The sequence below is a fragment of the Hippopotamus amphibius genome, chromosome 7 (genome assembly GCF_030028045.1).
Source record: "Hippopotamus amphibius kiboko isolate mHipAmp2 chromosome 7, mHipAmp2.hap2, whole genome shotgun sequence".
NCBI classification, from domain to species: domain Eukaryota; kingdom Metazoa; phylum Chordata; class Mammalia; order Artiodactyla; family Hippopotamidae; genus Hippopotamus; species Hippopotamus amphibius.
The window spans coordinates 110257845-110273970 of NC_080192.1; the positions used below are offsets into that span (position 1 = coordinate 110257845).

The following is a 16126-nucleotide window of genomic DNA, read 5'->3' on the forward strand; positions in this document are numbered from 1 at the left end:
TCACTTGCTCAATATTCTAGGTTATGCACACCCTTGCTTATTTTGGGTGGGACCAAGGAGTTTTTTTTTTTTTTTTAATGGGGGGAATATATTAAACAAGAATGACAAAATGCTGTTAGCTGGTAAAGCTGACTGACGGCTTCTTGGGAGTTCGTTTTACTTTTCTCTCCACTTGCATATAGCTTACATCTAAATTTTTCCAAATAAAAAATTCAAAAATTAAAAAAAACTTCATGTGATAAAATGCACATAAAATTTACCATCTTAATGATTTTAAAGTGTAGAGTTCAGCAGTATTGAATACATAATGTGCAACCATCACCACCATCCATCCCCACACCTCTTTTCATCTTGTCAAACTAAAACTCTTACCTATACCTGGTAAACAATAACTCCCCATTCCCCCTTTCCCTGACAACCATCATTCTACTTTCTGTTCCTGTGATTTTGACTATTCTAAATACCTCATATAAATAGAATCATACAGTATTTGTTTTTTTGTGACTTATTTCACTTATCATAATGTCCTCACGGTTCATCCATGTTGTGACATATTGCAGAATTTTTTTTTTTTTATTTTTTTATTTTTTTATTTTTTGGCACATGGGCTTAGTTGCTCCATGGCATGTGGGATCTTCCTGGAGCTGGGATCGAACCCATGACCTCTGCGTTGGCAGGCGGATTCTTAACCACTGCGCCACCTAGGAAGCCCCTATTGCAGAATTTTTAAAGCTGAATAATATTCCATTGTATGGAACAACAAATATATACCACATTTTGTTTATCCATTCATCCACTGATGGACATTTGGGTTGCTTCCACATTTTAACTATCGTGAACAGTGCCATGAATATGGGTGTACCAATATCTCTTCAAGATCCTGCTTTCAGTTCATTTGGGTATATACCAATAAGCAGAATTGCTGGATCATACGGTAATTTTATTTTTAATTTTGTCAGGAACTGCCATATTATTTTCCACAGTAGCGGTACTATTTTACATTCCCACCAACAGTGCACAAGGGTGTCAATTCCAAAGAGCTAACTTTTATGTGGCTTTAAAAATGTTCATTTAAATCTGAGAGGTTAGAGACCCAAAAGGCCAAATTCATTATGAAATTCATTATGACCATATATATTAATGGTTTTATTATAGTAACCAACTTGTTGGGTGCCTACCCTGTGCCAGGTACTTTAACATTTTACCTCAAAGCTAATCTTTATATGATTCGCATTCTTACAATAATCTGTCAAGATAGGTGTTATAACCTCCATTTTACAAACGAGGCTAAAGATTAAATGACTTATCCAAGGTCATACACCTAAGAAAGTGACCCAAGCAATACTCATACCCAGGTGTCACTCCAAGCCAAAACCCTATTAATTAATATCAAGGGGCTATTTGGAGTGACTAATCCCACAGAATCTCAGATACTGCGCTTTTTCAGTTACTTTTTTTTTTTTTTTTTTTTTTGCTCTCGGTAAATTACCCCCGACAAACGCGGCGAATAGGAAGTCTAAAAGGAAGACCCTTTCGGGTTAGTCAGTTGAGCAGTTGCATTCGCCCTTACTCAGATTTTCATGGGTTTTGTGAGGGAGTAAAATGGTAAGTGTGTGGCCTCCAAGAGGCCAATCAACGAGGCTGAGAAAAAGAGAGCGGGGTAGGGGTTTCACTGGCTCTTTCAGCTTCATTCTTAGTCGGCGTTTTCGTAGACCCTTAAACCAGGGGCGGGAAAGTGTTCGTGCGAGTGTGGCGAGGACGGATGGGTGGAGGAGGAAGGCTCTTCAGACAAGCGCAAGCCAAGCGACTCCGCCGCCTGGCGCAGTGGCCAGGACAGCGCGGCCGGGACAGCAACGGCAGAAGCCGCACCGCGTCCCGGCGGCGGCTGCGAGCCCCAGTGACGCATTGCAGGTACGAACCAGCCAATCAGAGGCCGGTTCAACGACTATTGCGTTGCGCGTCGCTACCACGATGCTCTTCCGCGCCGCAAAGTAGCGCCTCTGAGGAGCGAATCCACCGGTCCTTCAACGGCTCGCTGGGAAGTGAAGACCACTTACGTCATCCCTTCGCCCCGTTCCCTTTATCTCTTGTATCGTTGATCACAAAACTGTGGATAAAGGGGTCTCTAGAGGAGTTGGAGGGGTGGGGGTTGGCCGGGACTCGTTTGTGATGTTCCGTTATCTGGTCTGCGGCGGAGGGATCTGGCGGAGGGAGGTGTTTATGAGGCGCTGGGGGCGGAGGGGGAGAATTAGTCCGAGTGGAGCGAGCGAGCTGAGTGGTTGTGTAGTCGCGTCCCGGAGACCGGTAGCGCTTGCAGCATGGTGAGTGCGTCGCTAAGCTGCCGGCGCTCGGCCTGTGGGGGGAAGAGGCTGAAACGAACTGACCAAAGAAAGGGAGCTTGCCTCCCTCACACTCGCCAGGAGTGGTCCTCGGCAGGGGGATGGCGCACAAGAGGCTGGGGGCGCCCGCGGCCGTTGTGTCGCAGGTGCTCCCGCACCCCCATTCTCCTCAGGGAGGTGTCCCCTAGCGTGCCGCGGAGCTCCTCAGGGGCTGGCAGAGGATGGAGCCGGGGCGGGGGGCATCCCGGCGCCCGGCGGAGGCAAGAGTGGAAGGGCGTGGGGAGCAGGAGCGCAGAAGCCTTGGGTCTGGCATCTCGAAAGGTCAGCCCGGGGCCGGATTCAAAAGCCCAACGGACGGTTGGTGCGGGCGCCAGGAAGCGCCTTTGTCCGCGCGCGGCCGCCATGCGTCGAGGGGGCGGGCGGGAGCGCGCGAGGCCCGGGGCGAGCGCCCGCGCCGCCGTTAGCCCGCAGCCCCCGCGTGCCGGGCCGGGAGGGGGCGGGGGGCGAGCTGTGTGGGCCGAGCCCGCAGGGAGCGGCCGGGGGCGGGGCGGGCGCGGGGCCGGGGCCACCGCCCGGCTCGGCTCGGCTCGCACCCCAGCTGCTGCGCTGGCACCTGCAGGACTGCGGAGGTCCGGGCGGCCCGTGACGCCGCGGGGTCGGCAGGTCGGGCATAGGTTGGGGAGGGCAGCCTCCGCCGCTTCCCATCCCCTTCTGGCGGCGCGAAGGAAGCTCGGTGAATCCTGATCTTTCTGCTCCATCTAGGCCCTGAGGCCTAATGCCACCTCCCAGGCTGGACATTTAAAGAAAAAAAAATATTTTAGATGATTTTGTCGTTGAAGGAAGTGGCTTTGTATCTGAAGTCAGGCGCAGCCTCTCACTACGCATCTCCTTAGAGAAAGCCACAGGCTCCAGCTAGAGTTTGAAAGGCGTTTCCTGTTCACCTACCGAAAGCCAGCTCCGGGGTGACTGTCGTTCTGCTGTGAAAGTCGGTCGTATCCTTCTGTAACAATGGGAAGGATGTCTTTGAGAAGGGCCACTGTCCTCTTTTTGAGTGCTCACGTGCACGCCGAAACGTTGAAGAACCTTTACCGCACAGTATTGCCCCACTCCAATTCCCTTGAAAATAACTGGTATTTCCATAAAGTGCCAGGTCATTTTAACGTGTGGCTTAATTCATTTGTACAGTAAGGGCTGTCAAAGACTGTCGTGAAAGAAGAGTACATTGGGGGACAGGGAATTTTTAAAAGCATTTTCCTGTCCCTTGAGACCGGAACTCCCGTTCCTTGCTGTTTAAAAAAAAAAAATCAAACGAGGGCGGTAATTTGCAATACTTATTTTGTGGTTCCTTCTGCCAGGTGGTTACAGGTGATGGGTGTGTCCAGGAGGCAAGGTGACATCTTAAACAGGATTGGGGAATCCTTGCCAACTGAAACCTCCAGCCTGTATGGGTGTGGGGTAGGAGTTCACATTTGTTGAATGTACTTGTTCCATCTTGTTATTCTAAATTATTTTATTCTAAATTTGAATATACTGGTTGAATTTACTCTTTTAGGTGAAGCAGGGTGTACATTATAGGCATGTAATTGAGATTCTATATTGTGGGGTAAATTTTTTTAAATTTCTTACATGAAAGGTAAGGTTTCTTCCTGATCAATCTGATAATTGAATCAAGAGCTCAAATGGATTTTTCTTGGTGAGGCATAGATTTGTATCTCCCCTTTTTGTGGTCCTTTGTCAAGGGTAGGCTTTTGTAGTTAGTGGTCGCATCATTGATATTTGGGGGAGGGGGGGTCAGTTAGTTAAATTGACAGTCATTGTTAACTAATTTGGGAATTCTCAGGTAATTTTATAAGACCTGACGATTTAAAATTAGGACTCCTTAACGTCAAAGAATGAACATTTATTTGATATGAAAGTGGAATAAGTTTGCTCACGCTGCTCTTGGGTTTACATGTAGTTGATACGTGCTCGCTGAAGGGAGGGAGATTGATTGCTTTAAGAAGACTTGCGGCTGGGGTGATTAGATAAGTAAAAGATGTGAAGAGGTAGAAAATTTGAGTCTAAATATCCCATCGGCTAGCAAGATCTGTTTCTACTAGATTGAAGAAGTTCACTATGGCTCTATTAAAATATAGAAAGTTCTAGATTCAGTTAGAATGATCAACTTAGGCCTTTAGTAAAGGTTCTAACTTTGGAGTAATTTCTTCTAGCGGTTTCTCTTTTGGGCAAGATGCTATATATACTAAGTGCTGTTCTGTCAGAATTGAAAGTGTCTTAAACTCTCCTGAAATAATTTAGAGATTGCTTTGATGTAGGTAAAACAAATACTTTGATTTCTGAAATTGTAGAAAAATTTTTACTTTTGAAGCCTTTGTTGTATCTAAGTAGCACTTGGAGTAAACAGGAATAAATGAACGGTGGAAGTTTGTTTCATTTTAAGCCTATGGACGCATACATTTATTCAGATAAGAATTTTGGATTATTTTTATACCACCTTCCACTAGATAAGCTCCAAGGGTATCCATACCTATTTTTGAATGCCATTTGGGAAATGTTTAATAGGTACATAATTCCCTCAAGGTCACACATGTAGTCTGGATTAGTAGACTCTGTTTTTCTCAGTGTTTACAAATCACCTGTGGTTCTCCAAAATACATATTCTAGTCCAGTCGGTCCGAGGTGGAACCTGAGAGTATACAAATGCCTGGGAGCTTTCTCTAGAGTTGACAAGAACAATAGGAAGAATTTCATCAATATTTGTAGAAATAAAGGAGTAGAACTAGTCATCTCTCTAGTGAATTTTTCTTCGCTTTACTGAGATAAACACACATTTTAATGACCTTGAGTTTTCCCAGAAGTATAATTCTTCTAGTTCTCTACTAAGAAAATGACACTCTCCATAGACAGAAATAAGAACCAAATTTATTTGCATGTTATTGGAAAAGGCTTACAAATTACGGTGGTAGGGAGCTTTGTGTTCTTGCTTTTAGTAGGCTTTAATCTGAATGTTGCTGATAAAGGTTATTTTAAAACCTTGAACTCTGGGTTAGTAGCAAATACAAAAAAATTGTCTAAATTTCCTGAAACATCCAGCAATTTCAGGCTGTGTAACTTAGTCTCCTGTTTATTCCTTGAAACTCATTTGTGATCTTTACTGAGATTGCAGACAGAATGGTGTGGGGTCATTAAAATTTTGACTTTCCAAGCAAGTTTGGATAATTTTAAAGTTTCTTCCCAAGGCTTTCTCAGCTTTGATATAAATGAATCTTCCCCAAATCTCCTCCCCCTACAACTTATTGAGAGAAAAAGCCCCACTGTCTGTTTCTGCACTTAGCAGTCATTCCTTCAGCTTTCACACGTGCTGCAGTGTCTTCCACACATTTGGCTTAACATTTTTAATCCTAAACTGATTTCTCCTGCCACATCTGTTCCTGGGCTTGCACCTTGTGGTTTCAGTTTGAGGAAATAGATTTTTTCATCTTACATCAGTTAACATGGAACCTGGTGAGTGTGTTGTAAAGGGCTTGATAATGCCTCACTTGTCTACCTTGTGTGGAAGTTGAACTAGTCAGGTTAGTGTTTACATTGTAAGATCTTTGGTTAATTAACTTATGTAAAATAGTTATCATTGAACTCTTTGGGCTTGCCCTTTACATAGCTTCTCACTTAACTCTGCACAGTAACCCTACAAGGTAGGTATTAGTATTCTGTGTTACATATAAGTTGACAATGAGAGGTTGAGTAACATGTTCAAGGTCACACAGCTATTAAGTGGCAAAGCTGGGATAGTAACCCAGCGATGACTCAAAGTACCATGCTTTTTTCTTCCACCATGCCATGTTGCCCTTCTTTCAGAAATGATAGAAGTTCTGCAGAATGGAATTAGACTAGAAGTAAATCATCTATAGCCTCTAACAAAGTAAAAATTAACTCAGTGGATTTAATGGGGTTTAAATCTTATTCCTAGAGAAAACAATCAACTGATTTTATACCAAATACTTGGAGGATTGGGATTTGTAAGGATAAAAGTAGATAATTTGTTTTATAAACTTAAGCATTTGAGCTTAATTATTGGCTCTTCAATTTCAAGTTACTACACTTGGCCTTTTTTCTTTTTCCTAAAGCAACGAGTTGAGTTTGCATCAAAAAAGGTCAAATCAAAATTTTTGATCAAGGAAAGAAACTTCTGCTTTTCTGGGTTTCTTCTCAAATGTTCTCATGCTGTCCCTTAGAGAAAATGTGATGCTATTCTGTATTTAGGTGTTATCCTTTCCAGGGGTGTGTTCATTTAAAATGAAGGAAACCAGACAGTGTTTATTCTTCTTTTAATACCAATAAATGAATGGATTAATAATAGTACAGTTGACTTCCTGTAGGTAGCAATGTTAGATAGGAGGCTATTTCTGGTCATTGCTTCTGGATATATGTACCGATAAGCAGTGAAATGTCCAAGGATGAAGGCCACATGAAGAACAAGGAGCCTTGTTATTTTGCAAATATTTTTATTATGGTGTGCTTTGAGTTTAAAACTTAAAGTTAAGGTATTGGATATGTCTAACACCTTAGTGTTTAATCCTGACTCTACTAGTTGTAGTAGTTTTGTAGTCCCACTCTCTGAAATTTAACCTGAGCCTCACTCCCCATCTGTAAGGTAGGGTATTAACGGTATTATTAATACCATTAAGGGTTATTGTGAAGATTGAATAAAAACAACATATATAATGGGTTTTAGCAAATGCCTGAATGTGGTGTTTTGTTTTTGTTTGTTTTTTTAAGTAAAAACAAGTAACTTTTCTCCATTAGCTAAAAACATCACAAACCTTATGCTCACTTTGGCATTTCAAAGAAGATAAATAGCTGGACTTAACATTTTGTAAATAATATACTTCAAATATGCAGAATCCTGGATTCTCTGCAGTTGCCTCGCAGGAGAAGAGGAGTAAAAACTGGTAACTTTCATGTTGCCCCAACCAGGACAGTGTGGATTTTTTTCTTTTTGGTAGATGGGAGTTTTGCTTACTAATTTTGGTTTTTTGTTTGTTTGTTTGTTTGTTTTGAGGTTTGGAAAATCACAGATATGTCCAAGTGAAGTATTTGGCCACTTAGAGGGAATTTTAATGTAGCCTTTGTTCATTATTTTTGATTCAGTGGAGATTGCTGGTAGTAATGGTTTGTATTTACCTGGGGAGGTGGGCTTAAGTTTAGATATCTTAATTTTGAAAAAGGAAATGTTTCTATTGGGTCTATCCTTCTTTTAGAAGAATACCAATTCCAATTAAACCTTCTAGTATGCTAGTTTGCTTTTTAAAAATTTGTGTAAAATTTAGACTTTCAAACGTATTCTGAAATATTTTCATATCTTCAACTTAGGGGCAAGGTAGCTTAGTTTTGAAGATGAACCAGATATGTGCATTTTCTGCCCACCTGTGTTTGGTACTAAGGAATGTTGAATTACATAAAGTTCATGGGGCAGGGTGAACCTTGAATTTTAAGGACTTTTATTGAGATATAATTGACATACAATAAACTGCATATATTTAAAGTGTACAGTTTGATTTTCTTTCCTGATTAGTAATGTATATATGGCAGTCCTACTCTTTGAATGTTTGTAACTTACTTCTGTAGCTGTTAAACTACATACTCTCAAGCCACTTACCTATTTCTTTGATCTCTTTATAGGCTGACCAACTGACTGAAGAGCAGATTGCAGGTGAGAAATAACTTTGCTAGATTATACCTATTTAATTTTATTATAAATTGAATAGCTATTCTCAGGATACTTGTATGATAGAATTGACTTTGATCTGTGTAGTAGATGGTAACAAATGGGTGCAATGTGATAACAGTAATTGAACCTGCTCTGACAAGTGAGAAGGTAAATTTGCCTGTGAAAGATGTATGGGAGTAACTGTAATTAAAGACATGTTTTTAGGTTATATGGATATATTTCGAGCCTGGTTAGGGGTGGTGTTTGTTTTTCTTAAAGATTATCTTGCTCTAAAACATGAATTCTGGGCAGTTTTTAACACTTGCAACTTCAAATCAGTCTCCACAAGAAAGAGGCCAAATAGTAATCAATAGGTAACTCGAAATGTGAAATCAGAAAATGAATGTTGAATTTGCCCTGGTTTAAAGGAGCTCATATTTTAACCTTAGAATTGCATGTATGGGAATAACCATTTCTCTAGTGAAGAACTAAGATCTGAAAGTGAGCATTCTACTTTACAGATGTAGTCATTTGAATTTTATCTTAAAAAGCAGTGACAGCTATTGAAATCAGTTTGTCTTGTATCCTTTGGTTTGCTATGGAAATATGTGAAATTGTTATATAAAACCTGATGACGTTATTACGTCAAACCATTAGTGCTTTTGATTTTATTCTAATACTTTGAGATGGCTAGTTAACATCAAAACGTTGGGTAAACTTGCTAAAAGGTGTTCTGGTTTTTTTTAATTGTAGTGTTGAAATGCTTTTCAAACTCTATTCTTTGGTAAGATTATTAACAAAAGCATCAAGCAGCTTTGACTGCCACAGTTTTCCTGGTAGGCAGGGAATTTCAAGTGCTCAAAAGCATTAAAGCTTTTTTTTTTTTAAACGCTAGAGAAGACTTAGAAAACCCATTTGGAGCTCAGTTACGTGGCCCATTTAAAGTAAGCCCCACCCCATATACACAAATTTGGTGGAGCCAGAAATCATTAGTCACCTCAAATACTCATCACAAATAATATTTGTTAGGAGTATATAAAGTAGAAAGCTATTAGCGTTAAGGGACAATTTAAGCAGGTTTTATTTTTATTTCTTACTGTGTGCATTTGACTTAAACTGGGAATTTGCATTTTAAGGTTGGTAAATTCGCATGTGTAGCACCATATACATTGTTGAAGTAGTCAAGCAGAGCTTTGGAAATAATTTTTGTTCATTTATACTATTTTAAGTGTATCAATGACATGTATATGATTCTGGAATAGTTTTCTATATAATGTCTCCTTGAGGAGATGACTCAGGCTATTATTTCCAGTCTTAAGTTCTTACCTTCTCTTTGTCTTTCGTTTCTCGGTAGTCCCAGTCAGGTAGTTCTACATGGCATAGCATACTCACTTTGGGGTAGAAATTGTATTACTCAAGGTGCCAGTCACATAGTTGTTGCTCATTACTCCATTCCTAAACACACATGCAACTCTTTTAAAAAGTAGTTTGTGTCTTAAATATAAGGGGATCAATTCTCAATGGCTGATAGCATTTTTGTAAAGAATACTTGTAGTTCATGGAACATTGTCTTTAAGATAAATGCTGTCTATTCCTTCCTGTCATACAATTAAATTTCTAGTGAGAGTGGTTGAAAAATCTATTCTAGGTTCTTTCCCTACCCTGCCTTTTCTTAGGCTTTTAATGAAGCTGTTCTTGGACCCCAGGTTTTAGTGAACCTTTCAGGTAGAGGAGCCAAAGCTTTTATGGTACTAAAATAAAAATCCTGTGCAATCAGGGAACTTTTTATTTTCTCTTGTATCCCCAGTACCTCCCACACAGGAAGGACTGAATAAATATTTCTTGAATAAATTTTCAAAGAGGTGTGCCACACAAATATGTTCTAGAATAGTACCTACCCTATTCCTAAGGATTATTCTGCCTCCTCCCAAAGTCCCCTCCTTTTAAATTTGGTATGTTTCAATGTCTACCTTTGAGGTGAAGGCAAAAAATTTTTTTGATCTGGTAAATTGTAATCGCTGATAACCAATAATATCTTAGAGTCTTAGCTCTACTTGTGCTAACAAGCTTCATGGATATAATGCAAGTTTGAATATACTAAGGTACTTTTTCAGTTAGCTTTGTTTTCATATGATAATCATTACTACAGATTTTAAATTCCTCTAACAAATAACTTGATCTAGAAAAAAAAGTATGCTTATTGTTCAGGTGAAATTTCTAGAATTGTTTGTTACCCAGGTCTTAAAGAGCAATCCAGAACAGTCTAGTGTGACATTACTGACAAGTTAATTTTGTTAATGACTGCCATGATATCATTAGTTGTTGGGTTTAATATTTAAAGGAAAAATGTAAAATAATTTTTTTTTCTTTAAAGAAATATATGCCTAAACCTTCATTAAACTTAAAGTTGTGTTGGGATAAAACTTATTTGATAAAAAAGTACAAATCTTAATCAACAATAAAGCCCTGATACATGGCCTTTAAAGGATTATTAAGAATTTTATAAATAAATAGAAATTGGTAAATAGGCATTTAATTTTTCTTGTAATTGTTTCAGGATAACATGTTTTAATAATGTTATAAATTTATGTAAAAAATAATTAGAAAGGTATCCTGGGGTTGCTAATGAACAAATAAAACCAGTAATAGTATGACTTCTGAAAGCTTCAATTTAGGCATAACTAGAATGGATTTTGGGAGGGTCCATCATTTATGTTGAAGATAGCTGTTCTGTGACATTCAGGTCCTGTTGTTTTCTTATTGTGTATTGATGTTTTGACTCCTAGGTTTATATTTCAAATCATTCCTAGGAATTACTGTTTAGAACGATACGCTTCTATATATTAAGATTAAACTAGTTCTGAAGCACAGGTGGTGAGCAGGTGAATGAAAATTGTACTTTTCAGTTTATTCTTATTTCAAGTTTTTACAGATATTTCTGCCTCTTTACTGTAAAAATACAAATAGAGATTTGGAATAAACCTTGACCTTCAGAATATTTTTATTTGTTCATTTTTGTATCCATAAAGTAAACACTAGTTATAGCATAGAAACAGTTTTATTTTCTGCTTTTCACTTATTCCAGCAAACATTTCAAGACTTATTAGATGTTTGAACTTCTTGAAATTTAGAACACATGTATATAAACTTATAGCATGCATCTTTCAGGGTTTGTCTTTTAAGTTAAATCATTTAGTAAAATGACTATGGCTAGTTATACTAGGAATTTTTGTACCTAATGGTGGTGTTAATGCCTGTATTATAGCAGAGAATGTAATGTAAATAAATACAAATCTCTAAGTAATTTTCTTGGAGCCTAAGTTATTAGGTGATAGATGCTAATGTGTTCAAACCCTGATAATTTATATATTTCTAGACAGTATTTGTACATCCTGTTTTTTAAAAAAAACAGTAAAATGGAAGTGTTTTAATCAAATTCTGCTATTTGTAGGAGTTACTGATTTTTGTCATTGGATTGGTCTAGGTTAGTACTGCATATTTTCATAAGATCAGTCAGTAGTTTGGTACTAAGCTTCTGATACCATGTGAGTTCCTCTGAAAACAAGTAATATTTAAATGGAGTGAATGTTTAGCGTCCAAACTACAACCAGTCAGTGATACCTGGTCTAAAGGTAAGCAATTAAAAGAATCAAAGAAGAAAATAATGTGATAATCCAAAAAGGTAATAGGACCCAGGTTGTTGTGTGGCTGATTTTAAGTACCCCATTTGGAGGCTACTGTGATAGTCCAGATAATAGATGACGGGATCATGAACAAGAATGTTGGATGTAGAGATGAAAAAAGAATCAGGCAGTATTTAAATATCAGAATTCAGCAGGCCTTGTTGACAGGTTTCAGGGGAAAAGAATTAAGGTGGCTTTTGTTTGCATTCCTAGGGTTGCTGAGGAGTGTAGAATTGATTTTCATTGTCTTCCTTGAGGTCAGCCATGGGAGATGTCCTGTAGGAAGTCAGAAATAAAAGTATTGTGTTGAGCGAGATGAGTGGACTAAAGATGTGAAGTCTTCATTATTAGTGGACATAGATGAAATGGCCAAGGAGAGAAAAAAAGGATAAGAAAATTGGTCACATCTATATGTAGGAAACATATAGGAGCAAGACCCTTTGGCAGTAGAAGGTAGAAGGTAAATTACTGTTGTGAAGAGAAGCCAAGAGAAGTTTGAAGTTTGAAAGTTTTTGTTTTTCAGTGTAGTTGTGAATGCTGCAAGAAAATGAGATCATCTTTTTGACATTTATTAAGTACTTACTTGCCAGGCATAGTTTTAAGAGCTTTACCTATACTAATTCTTAAATTTAGGAAGTAGGTACAATTATCCCCACTTAATAAAAATGAGGAAGCTGAGGCAGAAAATTTGCCCAAGGTTATTTACATTGCTAATAAGTAGCAGAGCTGGAATTTTTTAGCCCAAGCAATTGGGTTCCAAAGTCTGCTTTTAGTTTCTGTGCTGTATGCTTTTGTATTTGCTTGCTGATTGGGCCTAACATCTTTACTGGCTTTGTAATAATTAGCTCATTTATATGTCCTTGTACTACCAAATTAAATCTCTGCCTTAGTTTCTCTGTATTCAGGTATTCTGGACTTTTTGCTCCAGTAGCTTTCCGTGTAATCTAGTGGTGAATTAAAAGCAACGTAATTTCACAAGAAGATCTAAAAGATTTTAGGCAATAAAATATTTCATTCTGTTATAAGCTTGGGATTTTATATTCTGAAGAAAGACCTAAATTATCTTTTGTTTTCAGTGATACAGCAGTTAGTTAAAACTGGTTATTCATATATCTTGATCATCCCATTGTTAACATCATTATAGATTATTTGATGATAGTCCCTTCTGTCTTGCAGAAGAGGAAAACTAGCCTATTGCATGTTCTGAAGTTTAAAGGTTTTTGTTTTTAATTTAGTAGGTGGTTAAATAGGCTTAATTTTAACTTTGAGGATTATTGTAAGTAGTACAGTTGTTGTATATGTATTTGGTAACAGTAGTTTTCCTTTTCTATTCTGAGTGTGGGTTAGATATGTAATTCTGAATTGTGTTCCACAGAGCTGCTTCAACAGAAAAGAGAAGCCAGTCATTTGGGGCTGTGATTCCTCTTTCAGCAATAATTTGACTTTGTATCTGGTCTAGATTTTGGGAGTTCCCTGTAAGATTTTAGATGAAAAAACTCCCAGATAGATCAATATATGAGCATATGATTAGATAAAAATGTCTGAAGTATCACAAGGTTTTCCCACCTAATCCTTCATGAATCAAAAGCCCATTTCAGGTCCTGTCTCCATATATATCTTTGCTTTGAGAGTTGATTAATACATTTCATTTAGGTTACTTTTTTTTTTTTATTGTTAACCTGTACATTTGGATTGTGATCTCTCAAACAGAATTCAAAGAAGCTTTTTCACTATTTGACAAGGATGGTGATGGAACTATAACAACTAAGGAATTGGGAACTGTAATGAGGTCTCTTGGGCAGAATCCCACAGAAGCAGAGTTACAGGACATGATTAATGAAGTAGATGCTGATGGTAAGTCTTAATTTTAGGGTTTGGGAAGGGGGAATTGAAGAAGTGGCATTTAAGTTCTTTTGTAATGTTTCAACTAAACAAACCATTTCAGGTAATGGCACAATTGACTTCCCTGAATTTCTGACAATGATGGCGAGAAAAATGAAAGACACAGACAGTGAAGAAGAAATTAGAGAAGCATTCCGTGTGTTTGATAAGGTAAAGTATTCAAAGACTGAATTTGTTCAGTTTTAATTTGAGGATGAAAAGATATCAGAACCTCTTAATTTGTGAAGACTTGTTTTTCTGATGTTTTACCAACATACTTTAATATCAAGCAAAAGCTTTTTAAGAATTCACTGTAGATGGAGGTTTCCTAATAGCATGTATATTGCATGAGTTTTGTAGCAAAAGAGGGCATCATTTAACTATGGAACTAAGAAATAGTGATTTCAATATAGGATATCCTGCTTGACTCTCAGCGACATTTAATTTATAGGTCAACTATTTGTAAACTCTTCAGTTACTGTAGATTTCTAAAGTATATTTTGCTCCCTAATGTGAAGTTTAATAAACTTCTATTACAGCTTGTTTGTCTATAATTTTGCTTAGGCATTTTATTATATTTTCTTGTAGGATGGTAATGGCTATATTAGTGCAGCAGAGCTCCGCCATGTGATGACAAACCTTGGAGAGAAGTTAACAGATGAAGAGGTTGATGAAATGATCAGGGAAGCAGATATTGACGGTGATGGTCAAGTAAACTATGAAGGTAAGTCTTTCACTGCCTTGTTCTGTGCTTTGACTTTAATTAAGGTAGAGGTTCTTGTTAGGTATCTGATAGGTCAAAATTAGTGACTTTTTTCCCCCCGGAAATGAAGATGCTAAAAGTTGTTGATACTTACCAGTCTTTCGCTATTCCGAGTGTTGTCTACGGATTAGGCAACATCATTGTCACCTGAGAACTTTTTAGAACTATTTATTGTCAGATCCTACCCCTTTACGTAGAATCTACATTTTTACAAGATTTCTGGGTGATTTCATAATGCACATTAAAGTTTGAGAAGCACTGCACTCCAAACTATGATAAAACAATTTTTGTTAACAATTGTGGAACAATGTGAAAAGTTCTTCAAACTTATTTCAAGATCCTCAAAATTAAGGTGACTTTATTTCTTTCATTGGATTCTCCTTCCCTCTAATTAGCTTTAAGTCTGAAATTGTACATGTCTCAGTTCAGAAGTATCATGTGATATTGGACTAAGAGCAAGAATGCTTTTTGTTTATAATAGCTTATCTAAAGCATTAATGTGGTTTATTCATTAATAATCATAAATAATTTTGGTTTATGAAGATCCAGCCTTGGCAGTAAACTAGCTTTTTCCTCTGTACTTTATGATAATCTTGAGGAAAGAAAGGGGAATGGAGACCACTCAGTGATTGAGTAAATGTGATTGGTTTTGTCAGACTTTTGCCATTGACTCAACATTTTTGTGTACTTCTTGTTTTTCAGAGTTTGTACAAATGATGACAGCAAAGTGAAGACATTGTACAGAATGTGTTAAATTTCTTGTACAAAATTGTTTATTTGCCTTTTCTTTGTTTGTAACTTATCTGTAAAAGGTTTCCCCCTACTGTCAAAAAAAATATGCATGTATAGTAATTAGGACTTCATTCCTCCATGTTTTCTTCCCTTATCTTACTGTCATTGTCCTGAAACCTTATTTTAGAAAATTGATCAAGTAACATGTTGCATGTGGCTTACTCTGGATATATCTAAGCCCTTCTGCACATCTAAACTTAGATGGAGTTGGTCAAATGAGGGAACATCTGGGTTATGCCTTTTTTTTAAAGTAGTTTTCTTTAGGAACTGTCAGCATGTTGTTGTTGAAGTGTGGAGTTGTAACTCTGCGTGGACTATGGACAGTCAACAATATGTACTTAAAAGTTGCACTATTGCAAAACGGGTGTTTTATCCAGGTACTCGTACACTATTTTTTTGTACTGCTGGTCCTGTACCAGAAACATTTTCTTTTATTGTTACTTGCTTTTTAAACTTTGTTTTAGCCACTTAAAGAAAATCTGCTTATGGCACAATTTGCCTCAGATCCATTCCAAGTTGTATATTTGTTTTCCAATAAAAAAATTACAATTTACCCAACTGTTGCTCTGAATCTGAGTCATTTAATTAACTTGAAATTAAATAATTTCGAGAATCAAATGGAGATGTGGTTTCTACTTGGTATAATTTAGATAAGTAATTTTTTTGACTATTTAAAACTGGTTTTTAAATTATGATACTTCCTTCAAAAGGTTTAAGTGAAAAATTAAAAAACCTTTTGTAATTGTACCTAGCATGGGGACTAGCATAAAGGTGTTCAGTGTTGTCACCCACCTTTTTAATATATTTTTCAACTTCGGCATTTGTTTATCCATATTGACTTCAGTCATGCAGTGATTTTTTTTTTTTTTTAATGTTTGTGTTTAAAAACAAAAAATCCAGATTTTGGGGGGGGTGGTTATTCATTATGTTTTACTTCTATTTTTAAATGTTTTACTCATTG

The 16126-nt window shown here is 37.5% G+C and overlaps 1 protein-coding gene across 1 annotated transcript; it reads left to right on the forward strand.

Annotated features, from left to right (window-relative positions):
- The first annotated feature begins 2246 nt into the window (after positions 1-2246).
- Positions 2247-15723, forward strand: CALM2 (calmodulin 2). The gene is made up of 6 exons (XM_057741431.1): positions 2247-2321; positions 8019-8049; positions 13440-13583; positions 13675-13781; positions 14199-14334; positions 15076-15723. The coding sequence occupies exons 1-6, from the start codon at positions 2319-2321 to the stop codon at positions 15102-15104; spliced, it is 450 nt and encodes a 149-aa protein (XP_057597414.1). The 5' UTR covers positions 2247-2318; the 3' UTR covers positions 15105-15723.
- The last annotated feature ends 403 nt before the right edge of the window (positions 15724-16126 follow it).

What these genes read in the sequence shown, in the direction of transcription:
- CALM2 (XM_057741431.1), top strand. An exon ending in GACTGAAGAGCAGATTGCAG is followed by an intron (nt 8,050 to 13,439) that starts GTGAGAAATAAC and finishes TCTCTCAAACAG; the next exon opens with AATTCAAAGAAGCTTTTTCA. An exon ending in TGGTCAAGTAAACTATGAAG is followed by an intron (nt 14,335 to 15,075) that starts GTAAGTCTTTCA and finishes CTTGTTTTTCAG; the next exon opens with AGTTTGTACAAATGATGACA.